Below are 21799 nucleotides of genomic sequence, written 5' to 3'. Positions count from 1 at the left end.
CCACTATGCCTCTAAGCAATTTCGCACACCTACGCATTGGACACCTCAACTTGCGAAGTCTTGAACGACACATAAACAGACAAAAGCCAATATTATTTTTTGCCATTTCAGAGACCAAGTTTACTGCCGCTATACGCATAACTGTCCCATGTGCTATGGTATTTCCTATATACATGGGACAATTATGCGTAGAGCGGTAGTCTACGTCTTCGTCGTTTTTGCAGTCCAACTCAACGGGAAGCAAACTAGGAAGCGGCCAACAACGAATGTTTACGGAAACTGGGATTCAACCAATGCTTCCGGATAGCTAAAAATGGTCCCCGAAAAACTGCAGCTGCATGCTAACAATAAAATTGATTCCTATCCTTTTGCTGATATAACTGTCAAAAATGCTAACCCATATGGCTAACTTCACTGTCAAGGAAGAGCGATAGTGTCAAACGGGCACGTGTTTACATTTTCGTAGAAAATAATTAAAAATCATTCTGAAGTATTAAGGGTTGATCATATATCTATTGTTATATTCAGAAATAGAAGCTCTATCGGTTTATGTACTAAAAGAAGAATTCGTTCCTCTTTTAATGACCCAATTTACAATGACAGCTGTTTCTCCATACAATTTCATTGTAAACACGATTCCTACATTGAAAAAAGTGGGTCATTAAGGGATGTAACAATGAAAAAAATGATCTTTTCCCATACATTCTTAAATGAAAAACAACGATTTACCGTGTTGTATATATCTCACCTTACACCTTTATGACAAACTGTACTAATTCTGTTTGACTATTGGGTAGTTTCAAAGTATTAACATTCTCCAGCCACTAGAAGCAAACGCGGTATTTGTTCCTTTTGATCCTGGTGATTGATCACGCAGCTCAGGAAACGACTCAGAACAGGAATTGTCTTTCGCAGAATGTTCTTTGTCTGACGAAAATAAATTCAATTTTTCTAACACAATGGATCTAAATACTTGTAGCAGTCGTTCGTGCTAGGGGCAGATCACTTGTGATGCATTTTGAATTTTTTTTTGGATCAGTGTAGGACGTTTGTTAAACAAACTACAGTCGTGATTTGCTGGTTGGGCCACAGCCTCTGTCCAACCAACGAATTTGATTCGCTAGTTGGACCGACTGACAATTGCCAAAAAACTCTGCAAAGAAGACATTAGTAGTGTAAAAGATTGTTAGATAGATTGTCAACTAGCGGATGTCCAGCGGTCCAGTTAAAAAAATTCAAACCAGCGAATCACGACTGTGTTATGCGAGGGATTCCAAATATGTTGCAAAAAATGGAAAATTTATTAATTTGATGCAAATTTGTTATACATTCCTAGAGTTATCTGCCCTTTGGGTTCGTCTAAACAAAAAAAAATCAATTTATTTTCATTATGGATCAATGCAATAATTTGAACCAATAAAACGGCAGCACTGTGCGAAGTGCACTAAAATAGTTCAGCCCGGTGAACACTTTCACAACAAGGGTTATATTTTGATATTTTGTTACAGTCGCCCCGCAAATTGATTTCCTAAAAAGAAACGTCAAAAATCAGATTACCTCATAATCTTTGCTATGTCAAAACACTGTACAGCAGTAAGAAAAAAGTAGTTTTTGCGCAAGTTGTGTCGACATTCCCAAACAGAAAAACGCCTTCGTCGTTTTCCCATTATATTCTTTCAGTCTGGAGGCTTGGTTGGCTCCGCTAGATGAACATTAATTTGACGAATAAGGCATCAATAACCAAACTCCCGTCAGAATGCTCGCGTATGTCGGTGGTGCTGATCAATAATTTCCACGATCTGTGTTTGTACTTGAAGCCGTAGGAAGAGTAGGTAAGAGAATCGTTTGCTTGCATAATAGTGCATTTAAGTGTAGTTACTAGTTGCTGTGATTTCGGTGACGCAGCGCTGTTGAATAGTCATCGGTAGTCAGTGTAAATAGCTATAGCATGCCACTGGACAGTGGAGTTGTGGGTAGTTCGGGAGGAAAGCAGATTTCTTCAGCGGGTTGTGTCTGCGGTGCGGTCGGTGGGGCGTCATCGGTCGGGGTAACTCTCCCTGTTACTGGTGTCATTGGTCCGGCAAGCAAACAGCTGTCGGCGAAAAAATCACTCAAATTGTCAAGTTTGGCGGATGATATGATGGGACCACCATCCGCGACAAGTAGCCATCAGGAGGAGCCGTTTCGTGCTAGATTACATCAGCTATTTTCGCAAATCGAGAGGGAGTTTGAACTGCTCCACACTGAGAACATAAGCCGTCAGTAGAGTAGTCTAAGAAACGGATCTTTCTTTTAACATTCTTTTTCAAACATTTTAGTGCAAGAAAAGTTGGACGCAGTCGCTGGAACGCCTCGTGATTCGACATTCGGCGACCGATTGCTACCGATGCAAGATTCATATGAAGTGGATGGTGCAGTTAATAAAAGCTTCAAGTCTAAATTGGGTAGCGCCGGAGGCAAGGTTAAAGCTAGTCACAAGATTCGAGCTCAAACTAGCCGGATCGTATCGAGCTTCAAGGCTCAATCTGTTGTAAGTTCGTTGGTGCGAGAGTTTAGTGGCCATAAGGATGGTGTCTGGCAGGTGACAACCAAAACGGGTCAGCCGATCATTGGAACTGCTTCGGCGGATCATAGTGCATGCATCTGGGGAATTGATACGGGACGATGCCTGTTGCAATACCAGGGTCATAGCGGCTCAGTAAATTCAATCAAGTTTCACCTCAATCGAGATTTGGTGCTAACGGGAAGCGGAGACGCAACCGCACACATATGGCAGGCAGCCGTTAACTGGGAGGTTTCTGCTAGAAAGGGACATTCCTCGGAGGAAGAACTTGATGACGAAGATGAACCGTACGAGGAGAAAGAACGGATCGATGTGTTGAGAACTCCAATCTGTGAGTTTTCCGGTTCGGGTGGGCACACCTCAGTAGTTGTTGCCGCAGATTGGCTGCCGGGAGGGGATCAGATGATCACGGCTAGTTGGGATCGAACAGCTATTTTGTGGGATGTGGAAACGAGAGAGCCACTTCAGCCGCTTTGTGGTCACGATCATGAACTGACGCATGCTTCGGCTCATCAGAGTCAACGGCTAGTGGTGACAGCTTCACGAGATTCAACCTTTCGACTGTGGGATTTTCGTGATCCGATTCCGGCTGTTTCGGTTTTTCAGGGCCACACAGAGTATGTGTTTATCTTGTTTTTTTTATGGTATGTTTTAAATTCTTTCGCTTTTCAGAAGCGTCACATCTACCGTATTCACCCGAGACGACAAGGTGGTATCCGGTTCGGATGATCGTTCCGTCAAGGTATGGGAGCTCCGCAATATGCGCTCTGCACTGACAACCATTCGTACGGATTCGGCCGTAAATCGTCTTGCCGTTTCATCCGGGGGAGTTATCGCGATACCGCATGACAACCGTCACATCCGGCTGTTTGACTTGAACGGGCAACGAATCGCCCGTTTGCCCCGAACCAGCCGACAGGGTCACCGACGGATGGTTTCCTCGGTGGCCTGGACCGAGGACGTCAGCTCGGCGTGCAATTTGCTTTCGAGCGGATTCGATCGACGGGTGCTGGGCTGGGCGGTCAGTTTGCCACCTAAGGATAATTGAAAGGGTTCCGTTAACCATTGCTAACAAGGGAATATAAGCTGTCTGTGTAACTATTTCGAATGGTGTATGTGTATAGACGTTTTACTATCGAATCGTTGTTGTTTCGTTGTCGAAAAGATTCTCATTATTTGTTTGTTCAGGTCGATGTACTATTATACAACTTCTAGTTATAGTAGCGAGGGAGGAAGGTGGCATTTGATAATTTAATGGGTGGTTTATTACTGTGTTTCTATCTCTAGATTAGGGAACGTATTGTTCTACATGTATACTTTGACAAGGATTTGAAATACTGAAGTAAACGATTACAAGTAAAAAGGAATCTCACCATTCTTGTATACTCTCGGACAGTAGCATTGATCGGCGTATTGAACACAAGAGCGCACGTTGGTAGGGTCCGTCACGTTTTGCAGCTGTTGAACTAAAAATGAAGAAATATCAGGATGAAATGCCTTCATAACACAACATGTAGTGTTTTACCATTTCACCACAACACATCTACGCAGATATTTTAACTGATCATTTTCAGAATAGAAACAAAAATATACCACCAAGTCAATGTGAACTGTGATTGCACTTTTTGGAATTCGGTTGCCATATCAATAAACAAACATGATTGCACTTTTCAGAAAGATCGAACAAAAAGTGCTCGTTTTACTGCAGAAAAAACTTAACAATTCATGATTTTAGCTGCTACTATCATGGTGCAAACTAATTTTAATTGTCACCAACATGAGACAATTTTAATATTTACTACTGTATAGCATTTTTCAGAAAGTAAGTCGATAAATCTCACGGCAAGAATTGCAAATTATTCAATTTGATAAACAAATGAACATTATTATAGCGGCTCTTACTCTTCAAAAGTACCAAATATATCAATAAATCGACAGAAAAAAAAACTTCTATCGTTATTACTGTCAGTAATCTATTAATTTTTGTTCAGAAGAATGTTTGAGAAAGCCCCAATTTTTAGCAACACTGCACAGTGGTCCAGATCGCTAATTTAGGAGGAATTTTTACTTTCTGACAAACCTGTATAATTTAGCCGTATCATGTCTTAGGATGAATTTGTGTACTTTAGAAGATGCTTCTTTTTATTGGAATAGTTATTAGGGTGGTTCTAATTTATCTAAAATACGAAAATAAACTTTTTACTGATGAAAGATAGAGCTCCACAGTCTTCCACAAAGTTGTAAAGTAACTTATTTTGAATAAACTTGTTGAACATATTAAAGCTCTATCTCTTTTAGTTTTTGTTATACAAGAAATTTAAAAAAAAAGATTAGGGTGTTCCTGAAAAAAACGTTTTTTTAGTATAACTTTCGTATCTTTTACTTTTTGTTAACACAACCTTTGAACAGCTTATTGAAAACTTCAAGCCGAGTATTTTTCTCCAAGACACCGAAGGTCTAACTTTTTTCTTTAAAAAGTTATGGACACTTTTCGTTAAAAAAATAGCCTATTTCAAGGCTCAATATCGCTGATGCGGGCACCTAAAATTGAATTCTGTTTCCACCACATGAAAGACCATACTTATTAGTATATTTGAGCAAAAATTGGCGAATACGATATTTTTTTAAAATTTGCAATTTAGATTTAAAGTTTGTAGTTTTGCAGGTTCAACGCATTAAAGCATTTACACACATATCGTTGTATTATGAAAAAAGCCACTTTCAAATATCATTCTCTCATCGCAGCAAGCTTTGCATAAGTGAAACGACTGTCAAAAAAGGTTTCTGATTTTATTCGTTTTAAATAAAACTAGTAAATATGGATATTAGTCGAAGAGAGTTGGCGAATTTGCTTATTGCTGGTAAAAAGACAGATGAACTGCTTAAGTTCATTACAAGTAGTAATCCAAATGTAAAATTGAGACTTGTTAATGTTCGAAAGAAATTTTATATTTTGTTAAAACAACCTTTGAACAGCTTTTAGAAAACTTCAATCCACGTTTTTTCATAACTCTGAAAGTCTAACTTTATACTTTCAAAAGTTATGGAAACTTTTCGCTCATAAATAGCCCTTTTTCAAATGTCATTATCTCTGATTGGGGCAAATAAAAGTAAGTTCGGATTGAACCATAGAAAAGAACATACTTTTAAGTATATTTGAGCAAAAATTGGAAAATATAATTTTTTTTAAGCATGTAATTTTAAATTTACTAACCAAAGTTTTAAATTTTATCGCATAGCGACATAAAAGAAATTGCCTAAAGCCTTTGTATTTCCTTTTCTGTTTTGCTTACATATCAACAATACAGAATGTGTTCATTAAAAATAATTTGGCTATGACAACAATTTATGATTTATATAAGGAGAATTTATTCAATGCCAATTAATTCAAAAGTAGATGCATTGCATTTTCAGGTATATCCAGCGGTGCTCGTTGAATTCGACGTTTACATTTAAGAGAAATTATAGGATCTGATGAAACAAGAAGTCTCTTGAAAACGTCATCAAGATTGACGAGTCGATCGAATTTGCGTGCGTGGAATTCTCGGAATCTGCGAATACTTTTATTCCTGGTTTCTTAAGCTTCTTCACTGCACATACCTACTGGCAGCATGTTATGTTGAATAATGCTTCCTCCATGGACCAGGAGTTTATGCACGGTTGGTGAGAGAGCGTACCAACCATACAGGCGTACATAAAGCAATCGTGTATCTTCGGCGTAACTCCGGTAAGCATCCGCGTTAATTCCCAATTTGCTGTTGATGATTGTTAATAGCACATACATACGTTCTAGCAACATTTCGTCCAACCCGGTTTCTTCTGCAACGACATCTCGGTTTCTGAAAAATTTTCGAGCTGTGTTACCATCGTTAGAATTTCCGCCACCTGGCAAAAGTTCGCTAATACGAAGACCTAAACGGTCACGTAACGCTTGTCGAATTTTTATTTGTCGTTCCTTAAGCTCGCTGGTATTTTTGCCTACGCGCCAACGCGGTTTTGCTAGAGCTAAACGGTAAGCAATATTCAATAGTAACTCCATTGCTCGTATTAATGCATGTAAAGGTGAAAAAACATATAAACTATCCGGTGGATCGCTGGCTTCCAGTAAAGGATCATTCAATCGCTTTCCGGAGCGTTTGCATATATAACACGCTTGAGACGGTGTGCCTGTTACGTCATTCACTACCTTCGTATCAACCATGGAAAATATGAAGCTTGAACTAATCGGAATCTTGCGCATATTAACATTTACTATAGTCGGGACTAATTCATCGATTTGCTTGTTCATCGCGGCAACTTCATCCTTTGTTAGTTCAGGATTTTCCTTCTTGAAAATTAATTTTACTGGTCGGCACAGGGATACTGAAGATGGAAAATCATTATTCCAAAGAATGCAATCTCTTGACTCATCTTTCCGGCGACTAACTACACGTAAAGGTACTATAGATAGAGCAAATATATGCGAATCGTTATACTCGAATAGTTCTCCATTTTCATCTTCGTCAACGCACATTTGCTTGTATCTATGTTCAAGTGGAAAGGAGACTGTCAGTCAAAGTTTAGAAGAAAAATAATGTTGCCTACCGGGAATGGTTGCTGCTTCCATCGCAGCCCCACTTAAAGATAACAAACGTATTATCCTCAGGATGCAGTGGTAGAACTCCAATATTCAGAAACGAGATGAGTCGTTCCACGGTATGGTTAACAAGAGCTTGAAGGGGAACATACGCACAAGAAGGCTGAACAGAAATTCCTGAAAAAAATTGTTGATTCAGGGACGAATCTTTGAGAATAGTACATACCGATCGGATAGCATAGTTTCTTTTCTTCTACTATTTTATTATATTATATTCTTCCGTGGAATACTTATCGCGCAACTTTCCTAATCTTTTTATTTTGGCTCTGCGACATATTTCGGAAAATGGTTTCCTCTTTCGGCCTTTACCTTTACCTTCGACTTCGAATCTTAGCTTTCCTTCAAGCCACACAAAATTTTCCAGCTCAAACCGAATTTGCGTGCGCTTACTCCGAATCCACAACCCTCTAAATTCCAACATGAAGATTTTTATTTTCTTCCGAGCACTAACAAGTCTCAATTTTACATTTGGATTAGGGGAATTGTGGGAAAAACCGACACCCCACAACATTTCCTAGAAATCAAATTTTTATTCATTTCATAATGATACATTATTATTAGTACGTTTATTTAGAGCATTTGAAGAAAAATTGGATTTATGTTAGTACGCCGAATGTAATAAAAATAAACAAAACATACGACAGCAGCGTTCATACTCGTCTGGATCTTAAATTTCGTTGGTAGATTTTAAGGTTTTAACCGAACAAAAGCTTTTCAAATCACCACATTTTTCACTACCTATTATTATCGGCCTGTCCTATGATCAACTAGGTGCATTGAAGACGAGTTTGAGAAATTCAATATTTTTAATCGCTTTTATAAAAAAATGTGCGCTGTTGGGGTAAAACCGACACCCTATGGTTAGGGTAAAACCGACACGCTGTTAAGATGGTTGTGTATATTTGCGATTCATTTCAAAATACTGGGGATCTTTGTGACACTTCAATTAGCCTATTAGAACACTATAGTATCAATAGAAATGCACTGAAATACTCTTATTGTGTTTATTTCTTGTAAGTCTCTTTAAAAATCGAAAATTGGAATTTTTGCTTATCTGATTCTATCGAAGCTGTTGCTATTTCTGCAAAAAGCTCATCAAACCGAATTTCTAGTGTTCTCTTGGTTTGTCATAGACGAACTTTATCCCAATGAGACAGTGATCTTATGTGTACCCCAATAGATCGTTGATGATCAGAGTCCGAAAAATCAAATCTGAAAAAGATAGTTTTACTAAGAAGTGTGTGTGTCACTTATAAGTGAATGAATCCAATTAGCAGAACGTAGAACGCTTGCAAATCTTCTCTTACGAAATAATATGAAACTGGAGGTTGCAACGATGTGCGCAAGGATTATTTGGAAATACTCATCAATAAATAATCCTATAGCATAAAATACTCTTATTTATAGTACTACGCTTTCGAACTTTCTTCCCCTCACTACATGATGAAGCAATAAAAAGCACATATTAGCATCATACATACTCACACTTAATTATTCACGCATATATCTCATGTTTAATAAACATAAAGATTTTAATAAAGTGGAGAGAAAATAAATTAAAGGGGGTGTCGATCTTACCCCTATAGGGTGTCGGTTTTACCCGCAGTGCCTACAAAAACTCACTTTGTTTTCCAAGTTTTACAACCAATAATTTTTAATGAAATTAATTTTTTGAAGCGCTGAAAAAATTTAGTCTTGTTAAGAATTTTCTGAAGAAGAATTCTGCATAAAAACTATAATTTTATTGGTTTGGTGGCAACTTAGAAAAATGTTTAAGCTTAAGGTGTCGGTTTTAACCATAATTCCCCTACTACTTGTAATGAACTTAAGCAGTTCATCTGTCTTTTTACCAGCAATAAGCAAATTCGCCAACTCTCTTCGACTAATATCCATATTTACTAGTTTTATTTAAAACGAATAAAATCAGAAACCTTTTTTGACAGTCGTTTCACTTATGCAAAGCTTGCTGCGATGAGAGAATGATATTTGAAAGTGGCTTTTTTCATAATACAACGATATGTGTGTAAATGCTTTAATGCGTTCAACCTGCAAAACTACAAACTTTAAATCTAAATTGCAAATTTTAAAAAAATATCGTATTCGCCAATTTTTGCTCAAATATACTAATAAGGTTGGACTTTCATGTGGTGGAAACAGAATTCAATTTTAGGTGCCCGCATCAGCGATATTGAGCCTTGAAATAGGCTATTTTTTAACGAAAAGTGTCCATAACTTTTTAAAGAAAAAAGTTAGACCTTCGGTGTCTTGGAGAAAAATACTCGGCTTGAAGTTTTCAATAAGCTGTTCAAAGGTTGTGTTAACAAAAAGTAAAAGATACGAAAGTTATACTAAAAAAACGTTTTTTTCAGGAACACCCTAATCTTTTTTTTTAAATTTCTTGTATAACAAAAACTAAAAGAGATAGAGCTTTAATATGTTCAACAAATTTATTCAAAATAAGTTACTTTACAACTTTGTGGAAGACTGTGGAGCTCTATCTTTCATCAGTAAAAAGTTTATTTTCGTATTTTAGATAAATTAGAACCACCCTAATAACTATTCCAATAAAAAGAAGCATCTTCTAAAGTACACAAATTCATCCTAAGACATGATACGGCTAAATTATACAGGTTTGTCAGAAAGTAAAAATTCCTCCTAAATTAGCGATCTGGACCACTGTGCACTGTGTCAAATTGCAAGCTTTTGACAACTGTAAATTCTCTGACAGTTGAGTAATGTCCGTTTCGTTGAAATTTCTGAACTTAGTGCACTCAGTACACTACGTAACTTCGAGTGCACTCAGAGCGTCTACTTGGCCATCTGTAGTGTTGATTTAACTGTGACCAGCAAAGAAAGGATACATTTTGTCAATAGGTTGCATCGAGCACTGGTATGCACCGCCGCTTGTACTATGGAAGCTCTCGATCCCCCGCCATAGTCCAGCTACTTCTGCCAGCGCTCACCAGTCGTCCCGGTCCTGTGCGCGGGAGTGGGGAAAGGGTCTTCCAAACTTCTTACTGCGGCAAGTATCCATCTATTTCGAAACCTTCTAGCGCCGAAAGATTCTTCGATTTCAGCTCATCTTCAATTGCGCGAACTTCGTAACTGTACCAGGTAGCCGCTTTTAACACCAACGACCTGCAGCAGCCCACGAGAGGTACCTAGTCCAACCGCATTGAGTACAACCCTCGGTTTACCGTCGTCCGGTTGTCGGAACGCACACTTGCCACCAGCCGTGAGGAAACCCTTGGTTCCCCTCCCCCCATCGTAGTCGAGCCCTTCCAGCCAGCGACCTGCAGCCGTCCCGGTCCTGTGGTGATCTGGGACGAGGGGTCTTCCGCCAACCTATAGCAGGCAAGTATAATGCATCTGTGAGCAATTCCATGCCGTAAAGTCCTTCAATTTCCAGCCTTGTACAACAACGAGACAAGCTGCTGTTATACTACCAAAACGTTGGTGGTATCAATTCAAGCGTTGAGGAATATCGCTTTGTAATCTCCGATAATAGTTTTGATATCATCTGAGCACTTTCAATGTCAATGAAACAATGATGACAAGAGCTTGTCCTCGGCTTGATCCGTCTTTCAATCCGGGACCCGATGGCTACCCTTCAGTACTTTTTAAAAGATATATCGACGTTTTAATGACACCGCTTCTTCACATTTTTAGAGCATCTATCGCCAGTGGCATTTTGCCATCCTGCTGAAAGCATGTTCCCAGTTCATAAAAAGGGAAATAAGCGAGACGTCAATAATTACGGTGGAATTGCTTCATTGAGTGCTGTCTCGAAGTTGTCCGAGTTGGTGATTATGGAACCTCTTCAGGCTCACTGCAAGCACTACCTAAGTGACGATCAAGATGGCTTCCCATCTGGGCGTTCCACAACGACTAATCTGCTATGCCTAACATCCTACATAACAGAGAGTATGGAAAGTCGCGCTCAAACCGATGTTATCTACACAGACCTATTAGCCGCTTTTGATAAAGTGAACCATGATATAACTAAAATGGAGGGATTAGGAACCAACGGTATTTTCTTGCAGTTGTTTCGATCCTACCTTACAGATCGAGAAATAGTGGTTATCATTGGAGACTTATTTCTTCGTCAGGAGTACACCATTGAGGTCACCTGGTACCGCTGATGTTTCTGCTTTACTTCAACGACTTCCAGCTAGTTCTAGTTCGGAGACGATCTCAAAATGTTTCTTCTCCAACAACAGTTTGAAAACTTCGCTGATAGGTGTAGCACGAATCACATGTGTGTAAGCCCAAAGAAGTGCTCGGTGATCTCATTCTCACGAAAGTGAGACCCAATTTGTTTCAACTATCATCTACTGGATACTGAAATTGAACGCGTTAGTCGTGTGAAGGATCTTCGAGTGAAATCAGATTCGCAACTTATGTTTAAACAGCACGTCTCGTATATAGTTAGCAAAGCATCTCGAATGTTGAGATGCATCTTCAAGATAGCCAAAAATTTTAGGGATATTTATTGTCTCAAATCGCTGTATTGCTCTCTGTCTCGGTCAATCCTGGAGTATTGCTGTGAAGTTTGGAGCCCAAACTATAATAACGGTGCTGAGAGAAGTGAGCTCGTGCACCGACATTTTTTACGTTTTGCGCTTCGTAGATTTCCGTGGAGAGATCGTCCGTCCGCCCACTTACAAAAACCGATACTCATTTGGAACCCTCGCTTGTTCGAAGCAATTCAGCAGGGGCTTTGTTCATTGTTGTTACTTTTCGAGGTCTTCAACCAGGTCCCATCAGCTTTCGATTTTAATTTGTCTCGCCAAACTCTGCGTCTACGATTTTCCAGAACCTTCAACGAACTCGTTAACTTCGGCTGATTCTTTCATTATCTATCTTTCATGATGTTCGATCTGGTCCTGTAGATGGGCAACATCGAGCCCGAAACTTGTCGACAAAAAACTTTTTTCGATTGTAAGAACACTTAGTGTTGTACACTGTCTGGCGTCGCGTTTTGGTGAGTGTAGCTCGTACGATAGCATAATTCAAAAATTTGTATGTCCACCTCGCCAGCAAAGTACGCGAATTGCCGGGACCTCGTGAAAATCAAGCCTCACATGTTGAACTCCGCGTCACACCCTCCATTTATATATTAAATAGCAGACATGACAGCCCCTCTTCTTGAACTAGTTTCCTAAATGATTCGAATGGATTAGAGAAATCTTGCCACAGCACACTAACTACTGCTCTAACATAACTAAATCCTCCGGACCCATCAAAATCTTCAACAAAACCCCTCATTTCAGTAGGCGCAAACCCAATTAAGTCTGACCGTACTTTAGAAATACCTACGGATGCCAAAACATTTGGTGCCCGCCGAATGATTTTTACCCGCGTTCCGAAGAAGCATTTACCCCGCTAATGCAACCCGGCCCATCGACGTTCTTGCCGAGGACCCGGCAATGATTGGCAATGTCACTATTCGCCTTTGTGAAGAAGGGTTGATGCTGAGTGCATATTGGGACGCAACAGCGCTGCTGCATTCTTCGCTTCCAGTAATATGCCCTTTGCTCCGACTTACTGTGACCAGATGTCAACCATTTCTCTCTCCGTTGACTATCATAGTATTCTGAGGCGCGACGCAGTTGACTCGGGACACCTCGAATTCCCCATCACAGTCGACCAAGCGACCATCAACCGTTCGGATATTGTTCGTGGCATTGACGAAAGGTCATTCCGACGCGCTGAAAACGGCAACATGGCTTCGCTCTATTGAACCTGATCCATCTTCCAACCACATCGAAGTCTACTACCAGAATATTGGTGGCTAACATTCATCAACGGACTGCTATTTGCCGGCAACCACGGTCCGTTGTTATGACGTCATCGCCTTGACCCAGACGTGGCTCGACAACCGTACCCTGACTCGCCAGGTGTTCGGTTCAACATTCGATATTTACCGCTGTGACCGCAACGCCCTCAGTAGCCATAAGTTATCAGGTGGTGGTGTGCTTCTCGCCGTTCGCTATGGTATAAAAGCCCAAATGATCAACGATGACTGGCACTCCGTTTGCCATATGAGCAGATCGCTTACCAAATCATGTATTTATTAGATATTTCTGCTTCCTTACCTCCTCTGGAACATCAAACTTGTGCTGGGCGGCGAAGAACAGTTGCCCCGGAAGATGCCATGCCGGAAGTCCACCTTGACGTAAGTCTCATGATCCATGATGAGACAATGAGGCTTGATCAGCATCTAGGGCCCGTGACTTTCCCACCGTATTTAGCCGATCGTCACGATTTGGAGCCTTTTGCATTTTGTACGTATGAAGTCCCTCCCTGTCCTTGCTCTCTGAACGAAAAACTTGCACACATTCAACTTTTTGGCCACATCCCTGAACGAAGCATTGGAATTCCGCTTGAACGCTTTTACTACACGTTTGTGATCCTGATCCCTAATAGAACATCCATTCTGACCGTATTTCTCGCAAAATCAATTCACGGTTTGCTTTTCGAGTGACGCAATTTATTTCAATTTTCGAAAAACTGACAGCGATAAAAACACAGTGTAAACAATACACTTTAAACTACTTCTACCCAAACGATCAAAAGAAAATACCCAATGGGTTATTTTCTACAGCGTGATGCACTTTGATGTGGGACATCCTTTAATAAACATACCAGCGTATTACCGATACCTCCTTGAATTAGGCATAGAAACTTCATTTTACTCACCAGTTAGCAATCCAAATTTAATATGTTTAGTAAACTTTTATTTTGATTATAGAGGTTTTAACCTTATGGTTATTCGCCTCTTAGTGGACTTTTCTGATAGATAAATTGAATGGTTGTGTACAAGACACGACCGTGGTTACATTGAAAATGCAGCATTATTAACCCTTAAAGGCGCAAATAAATTTTTCCATTATATATTCGTCCTAATAAGGACAGTTGGCTAATAACTATGTTTTGGGATACGGGACAAGAATCCTTTGAAATAATTCGAACCTTGTCGCGCCGGCGATTCGTTTTTTCTGCATACACACAGACGAACATTCCTCTTTCGCAGCTCATGTCAAATGAGCACTATGTAACACAAGGTGATCTCTTTTACTAACTTTTTGGTGCAGACGGAAGACCATCCTTTTGTGCGACAAATAAAAATATTTTCATCATTCTTTTTGATATGCCTTTCGCTTAGTGGCAGGATTGCTACATTCACTGATTTCCTTAAAGGTTTGGAAAAATTCGGGTTGGTAGATTATTTTGAAGAATATTTGCATATATTATGATTCACTGGTAAAGGTACAGAACTACCAAGCACAAACTTAATACAAATTAATAAAAGGAATTATCTGATCGAATTCATTTTTTCATTATATATTCGTCCTAATAGACGGTTTGCTAATAACTATATTTTGGGATACGTGACGAGAGTCCTCTGGAATGATTTGAACCTTGCCTGCACGGCTGATACGCGCGGCATAAACCAGCAATTCGCCATCTCGCATTTGTTCCGCCATTGTTGTTTGAAGCTGCGAACAAAATCCTTCCAGTGCACAGACAAACGTTCCCCTTCCGTAGCTCGTGATCAAATGAAAGATCCAACAGTTATCCTACAAGCAACAATAGCGATAATCCAACTGGTTCTGCCAACAGATCAGGCATTGCAATGAAGGAATTCGGTCAAAAACATTCCTTTTATATCAAGTGATGAATTGGGTAGGACGCTTATGAATGTAGAGATGAAGTCCGTGTTAGGGAAAGTGAAAATTGTATGTTTTCCCTATTTATTGTATATTTACGGATTTTTCAATAGTGTGCTAATAAAATACACAGATAAATTTGATAATTTTTTACTGGCAATTTTCTGAATCGATTGGTGTTCGAATCATGAAAATCCATCAATAATTAACAAAACGTAAGCGAAAACTTTTTCTGTTTTCTTACATTTTCCCAATGTTTTTACAATAATACGGATTTTTCAATAGTGTACAGTTGAAATGCTAATTTATAGTTGCAACCAATTTTTAAGTTGGACATCTTTGAATCTATTAGTATTTATATGACGCAAATCCATCAACAATTAGCAGCGCTACAGCTGTTCAAAATTATGCCACGTTTTCGTGACGCAGTTCGAAATCAGATTTTAGTTTTACACCTAGCCTTAGTCCCATATAGTAGAGTATAGCATTTTCAATGCTAAAATAAACATTTTGGATATTTCAGTTGACATTTTACAAAGCAGAAATACAATTCCATTCCAGTTAGGGTGGGTGCTCCTATAGTTGAGGTGTACCTATAGTTGCAGTAGTGGGTTATAGCCTAATTAAGGTACCAACCATCAACAAATATTTTTTTATCTATTCGTCGCACTAAGATTATGCGACAATAAAACTGTTATCCTTGAAATTTGCTCAAATAACTATTGAAAAAATTGATTTTCTATGGTTTTGCACCTATAGCTGATCTAATGTACCTATATTTGCAAGTCCCATAAGAAATCAATGAGATTTACAACAATAGGAACCGAAACTAGCGATTGGTACATGTGTTCGCATAGTGGTACAAGCGGTTTGGAATACATAAATTGGTTATTAAACCATCTTTATGATTTTCCTATGAAGTAGGGATTGAACGCTTTTGTTTAGTGTATTAACATTGCCCATAGGGCTATTCATCGATTTTTTAGGAAAAGTTTTCCTTAAGTATGCGACTATTGGTACATCCACCCTAATGCTCCATGAATCACGAGTAAAAATGAAATAAATTCAACAAAGTACCAGTACTGCTCCACCGAAAGAAAATCATCCCGTTCGGCACGCATGGTTGCTGGTAGTAAACCAAACACTTCAGCTCCACCAGAGCGTTCGCCCCAAAACAGTAAACAAACATATTTTTTAACGCGACCACACACATACACAGTCGCAAGCATCTTTCTCACGCTCGCTCATTTTCACGATCGGGAAATGAAAATTTTTCACTCGGCACGCATCACTTTTCACGTTCGGACTAACCGTTTGGGCAGCGCAGTCGATCGAGTGTGGTTTCCGAGTACGGACTTGTGATTTTCTTTAGCCGGGGAAAAATTCTGCTCTTCCACCATCCGCGTTCCGTCGCGCCTCTAGGACCCTCTATCTCTCTCTCTCTCTCTCTCTCTCTTTCCGTTTCTCTTTTCGTGTGAAGCAGTATGCGCGTTAAGGTACGATTTTCCACTTGTTCGCCTCGCAGTGCGATGGTGATGAAAATTGGCGATCGCTGAAAGGTCGCACAAGTGCGTGCGTTTCCTAGTACAACCTGATCGGTTGTGTATGTGTGTGCTGGTGTGAACTTTCACCGGAGGATAATTCGTCACGGATGATCGGTAGAAAATTAAGAAGAAAATTCAAAGTGCAGTTCAGTGCCGGAGGCAGATCGAACGGCAGTTTCCTTCGAACCACGATCGCGATCGTTCAAGACTGTTAGTGGCGCTTTCGCATTGTCATTGTGACACTTATTATTCGCCTCCGGAATCAGTATAGGCAGTTTGTGGTTTCAACAAATTGTAATTTGCCAAGTGCTCTGGTACATTTGAATGCCAAAAATGTAGTTTTCTGTAATTAAAGAGCAAATTTAAAAAATGTAAAATATCGACGAAGAAAAGTTCCACAGAAGAAAATCGAAAAAAAGTGTTTCTTATCCTCTCGCTCTCGGCAAGATCGTGAAAATCTAGGTAAAGTGGTCCCGTGTGCATTTTTCTCCGCGCTCGAAATGTCAATTGTGGTAAGCTGTTGACCCGAAACGGTGTTGTTGGAGGCAGCCCTCAGCAGTTAACCGGCTGAGGACAAAGTGTCTGGTCTGGTCTGTTCTAGTCGGGTGGTGACGGTGATGATGATGATGACGATAATGCTGATGGCGTTTGGCAATGCAAAGGAAATAAATTGACGATCGTGGCAGTCGTGTGTGATTGTGCCTGGTGGTGTCGGTCTATCGCAGTAAGCAGTGACTTTTTGACGCGAATTTCAAACGTTTTCATTTTGTAGCTTTTTTCCTCGGGATTTTGTATGTTATTTAAACCATTTATTTGATACGATCCGTGGCCGTGACAAGGTGTCTGGTGTTAATCCTACATCACGGATATCGGAGAATACTTCTTTTTCGGTAAAAACGCTAAAAACCAAAAATGAAATACGTGTTTATCAGTCAAGTGCAGAGAGGTATAGTAATTCCTTACTCAATATGCTAGTGCGGATTTTAAACAAACTCGAAGCAATCTTGAAGATTTTGGAAAAACTTCGAGGACGTTTATTGCTTCGAACTGTCATAGCAAATGTGTCTAGAGAGAATAAGTTCGAGTTCACAGGTTGAAATTGTGTGGATTGGGTCTGAGCTGAAATTATGAAAACCCCTACACCACTGTTTCTTTTCGAGACAATAATAAAATCACAGAGAACAGACGTCCATGATCTCACAAAAATGTTTAAAAAACGTGTGTAAACATTTGAATTAATATACGATAAACACTAGCGCCGCCACACCAACCTATCCTAACTATCCGTCAAATCTATTGCGGAACCGGTTCGAAATCCTGAATGGATTCAGTATGGAATCATGGTCAAAGAAAACAGCCAATTCCGACTCTGCCGGTTGATGCATTTGAGCTGGAATTCATGCTGGAAGTTTGAACCGGTTCCGGACTAGTTTGACTGGGTAGAGGAATAACCGCTGGCAATTCAGTCGAACTCAGTCACAAAAAAAAATATGACGACAGTAGCGCACCTGGTTTGGATATCCCAACTACCTTCGAAACCGTTAGAGGTTTTACACAAGTTGAATGCTAAAGATAGACATCTGTTCTCTGTGACAAAATATTGAAGGGTGCATTTCGGGACTGGATGACTCCCGTTCATCTATACAGTTCGGTCTGGTATGACAACCTCGAATGAAAGATCGAAGACTTGTATGATCGGCAACCTATCAGCGAATATTTTTACGAGCAAAAGTCTAAAATTGTAAGTTGCCCCGAGGTTATGTATCCGTAAGGCACTGCAGGCTGTCTCGCAATATGGCCATGTAACGGTGCTAGATATAACATTCAAGGTAATCGTTGGGGTCAATGCTACACTTTGAATTTTTGATAGCTTCAGGCATGCTGTTTTGCATTTTGGATCACCATACCACTGAAGAATATGTAATAATTGGTCTACTAATTGAAGTGCGTAACTTTTGGACTCCGACATTCCATCAAGCTTTTCCCATAGCTCGTTTGACATACAGTTAATTATCTATTAGTCCTTTAAGATCTTTTACTTTCGTGGCAATTTCCATAGTTCTAGATAGATGTTTTCAGGCTAATTTTCCTTTTGCTTGTAAATGAAGTTGTAGTGAATTTTTGAGGATTTCTGCTATAGTTTTCTTTTTTATACCGTTGCCATTTCACGTTTAAAACACTTAAATACTACGATTCGAGATTGTGGATTCATATTTCCCTCTTATAGTGATGAGAGTTTGTCCGTTCACTACCAGGAACCACAGAAGGGGTAACAGAACTCCTCCTTGAGACCAGCCTCTAGCGGTTTTGCTGGTTATGATTTCACTTCCAAACGATGCATTCTCTCAAGAATCTTGATCTATCATGGGACTTCTCTTTTCATGATCTGTGTAGTTGCAAATTTTATTATGCACTACAATCGTACATATTTCGCCTCTTATAATAGTGAACTAAACTTTTTAGCTCCGTCAATCCAGAAATTTGTTCGTCATAAGGAAAATATGACAGATCCGAGGTCCCAGGTACGGCTCGAATTAGGCGGTGGTAAAAGAGCACAAGATATGTCGTAAATATATTCGCAAACACAACGGTTCCTATAAACAGCAGGAATAGTGTGAAATAAAGGGTGAACATTCTTGCATCAAACTCTATTCCACAATCTCGACGTTCAACACGTTAAGCCATCATCATCTAAACTTACAACTTGCCACCACATTTGCTGGATCAAAACTGCAAACTACATCGAGGGCAGTCGTCAGTACTGTTTCATATCCATAGGACCTATGCGTTCATCGATGATGGGTCCGAAGTAACTCTGCTGGAGCAAGACCTGATCGATAAACTTGATGGCTTGAAGTGGACGCAAAAGGTATAAAATTAATCCCAGCAGATCAGCCTTCGTGTCTCCGGAGGACAAAGCTTGAAAGACCTTTCAGTCTTTTACTTGCAAATAGCAACCGCAAACGATACTGGTTTCCAGTTTGCAACTAGTGAGTCTAAACTAATGTTTCTTTCGCTTGGAACTTCGTTTATGGAACTGAGTTGGGTTCTCGGTGATCGAACCTGAAATATATTTCAAGTTAGAACCAAACCTGATTTTCAGTTCATTGGCGCATAACCTGGATTCGAAACAGGCAGTAAATGAATGGTTTCATAGCCAGTGTTTCCACAATTAAATCTGTACCGGGAGTTGAAAAATCTTTTCTATCTCTTTGCCTCAGATTTTGACGATTTCGTGTTGATATCCAATCGTGCCCTCACTGGTTTACAATCAGCCAGCCATAGTCTGGCTTTCAAAATCACGAATTATCTACATACCCAGAAAAGGCTCAAGCTCTAACATGTCTTTCATTAAGAATAACCTTCCGAGCTTTCTTTTGATTCACATAATTGCTTCGATGTTCTTGGCAAGTAGTAAAATGTCGTCTACATAGAGTCAAATACAAATTATTAATTACATATTTGTATTTGATAGAGTATTAGTATAATGGCTCTAGATTTTAACTTGTGGATTCAGCTGTCAATTTTGAGAAGGATAAAACCTAGTGTTTTCATTGCATCATCAAAATGTTTGTTCCAAGATCTACTCGCCTGGGCTAGAGCGAACCGAACACTCTCCACTCTGGCGACTGGTGCAAATGTTTCACAGTAATCGTATCCAGGACGCTGTAAACACCCTTTTGCCACCAATCGTGCTTTGTATTTTCCCATTCTGAGTTAATTGGTTTGACTCCTTTTGGCAAACATATAACCACTGTCCAAGTGCCATTTTGATATAATGCGGTAAACTCTTCTTGAATAGCATACTTCCATTCTTGTCAATCAGAAACTCTTCAATTCCTGAATAGTTTGAAGAATATCTTTGTTGAAAATCATCTACATTTTTGTGATGGAAGGTCCTGAACATGATCTTTTACTGTCCATGGTTCTAGGATAAACCCAATTCCCGTCGATTCCTTCACAAATCTTCTGCTTAGGGACACCGAAGCTCCTTTCGCTTTCGCTGAAGGTTAATTTAGATGCATTTTACATGGAAGTTACCATCGAAGTTGTATATGCTATTTTCTTGGTTTTCCTTATTCGCATGGCTTCTTCTTTTGCCTCAATAATAGCTTGATCGTATCTTGGCATAGCTTCCAGTGGTTTATTGTTATGTCCAACTAGAAATTTGTTCCATACAGAGACATTTGCCGGTCGTAATTGTTGAATGTTTGTTGAGTGTTGCTCCTGGGTCCTTTTGAAGGTAGACGTTAAATCTCCGTTTCCGCAGAAATGTCGATTATTCAACTGAAAAATTGAGATGAATGATACTGAAGGTTAAACTTTCTATATTCAGAACAAATAAACCCTAGAAAAGATGAGAAAATGTCTACCAAATACTGTACTGCCATCATAAAACACTCTTCAAATTTACATTTAACTACCGATGAGTTTCGAGTAGCATATCGAACCGAAAAAAACGACATATTTTTCCTCCCTGATGATGTCACCATTCGACAGCACAGCGAACAGTCAAACTTAATTGGATGTCCCGGCCTACTGCCACGGCACCTTCTAGCTGTCGTCACTAAATTATATTCAACCACACGGCAATATTTAGATCAGTGCAGTCAGCGGGCGAGCACAAACTATCCGAGCCAGCAGCAGCTCATCCGGTAAGCATGATGGAACGTCAGTTTTTCCATCTCGAGACAAGCTCGCATTGGCTACTAGACCGTAAAGTTAATTGAACATTTCCCACATTAACGGACCGGCATATTTCACGTTTTTCAAATGCCATAAAGTATCCTTCTTCTCACCTCCCCCCGCATACACTTATATCGGTATGTTGCCACTTGCCCAGCAGAATGTGGAGGAATAAATAGATATCATATGCGAAGAAATCGCACATTTTCTTGGGCCTGATATGTTCGAAACCATCCAACTCAAAGCGGAAAGAACTCGCAGATGTTTGCTGATCTGTACGTGGAGCCACTTCCCAATTGTCGTCGCGGAGTGACTCATATTGTGAAGCACAACAGAAAACGCACGAATGCGTCCTTGAAAAAGTATCGCAATTATTTAGGGGCAGTCTGGCGGTTTTTTCGGCAGTTTGTCATTATGATCACTCCCGAGTTTAGAGCGGAAAAGTGTGTACGAGGAGTGGAAATGATTGTTTTCCTAAAAAAGTACCATGCGTCAACTTCAGACTGATACTAGAAGAAGCCGCTTGGTGAGTTACGAGGTAGCGAGAAGGAGTTTAGCACTGGATTTACAATGACAGTTTTTCAAATTGAATATAGATTTGATTTTCGTTTAAGTTAATTTATGGCCAGATAGTTTAAACAGGGGCAAGCGGCGAAGTGAAAAATCATTAGGCTGGAACAAGTGGAAAACTATTGAA

The 21799-nt window shown here is 39.7% G+C and overlaps 2 protein-coding genes across 8 annotated transcripts in view; one reads left to right on the top strand and one right to left on the bottom strand.

Annotated features, from left to right (window-relative positions):
* LOC131676984 (ankyrin repeat and KH domain-containing protein mask) overlaps nucleotides 1-21799 on the bottom strand; it is a 115138-nt gene that overhangs the window by 67609 nt on the left and 25730 nt on the right. The window lies entirely within an intron of this gene.
* LOC131676986 (WD repeat-containing protein 37) lies at nucleotides 1550-4535 on the top strand. 3 transcript variants are annotated; one of them, XM_058956457.1, is made up of 4 exons: nucleotides 1550-1828; nucleotides 1883-2258; nucleotides 2319-3180; nucleotides 3236-4535. In XM_058956457.1, the coding sequence occupies exons 2-4, from the start codon at nucleotides 1949-1951 to the stop codon at nucleotides 3609-3611; spliced, it is 1548 nt and encodes a 515-aa protein (XP_058812440.1). In that variant the 5' UTR covers nucleotides 1550-1828; nucleotides 1883-1948; the 3' UTR covers nucleotides 3612-4535. The 3 variants fall into 3 exon arrangements, with proteins under 3 accessions (XP_058812440.1, XP_058812438.1, XP_058812439.1); XM_058956455.1 differs by having other exon boundaries at nucleotides 1550-1832; nucleotides 1906-2258; XM_058956456.1 differs by having other exon boundaries at nucleotides 1550-1832.

The sequence above is a fragment of the Topomyia yanbarensis genome, chromosome 1 (assembly GCF_030247195.1).
Source record: "Topomyia yanbarensis strain Yona2022 chromosome 1, ASM3024719v1, whole genome shotgun sequence".
Classification (NCBI taxonomy): domain Eukaryota; kingdom Metazoa; phylum Arthropoda; class Insecta; order Diptera; family Culicidae; genus Topomyia; species Topomyia yanbarensis.
Note: the sequence above shows the minus strand (reverse complement) of the source record. Positions and strands in the feature narration are given on the sequence as shown.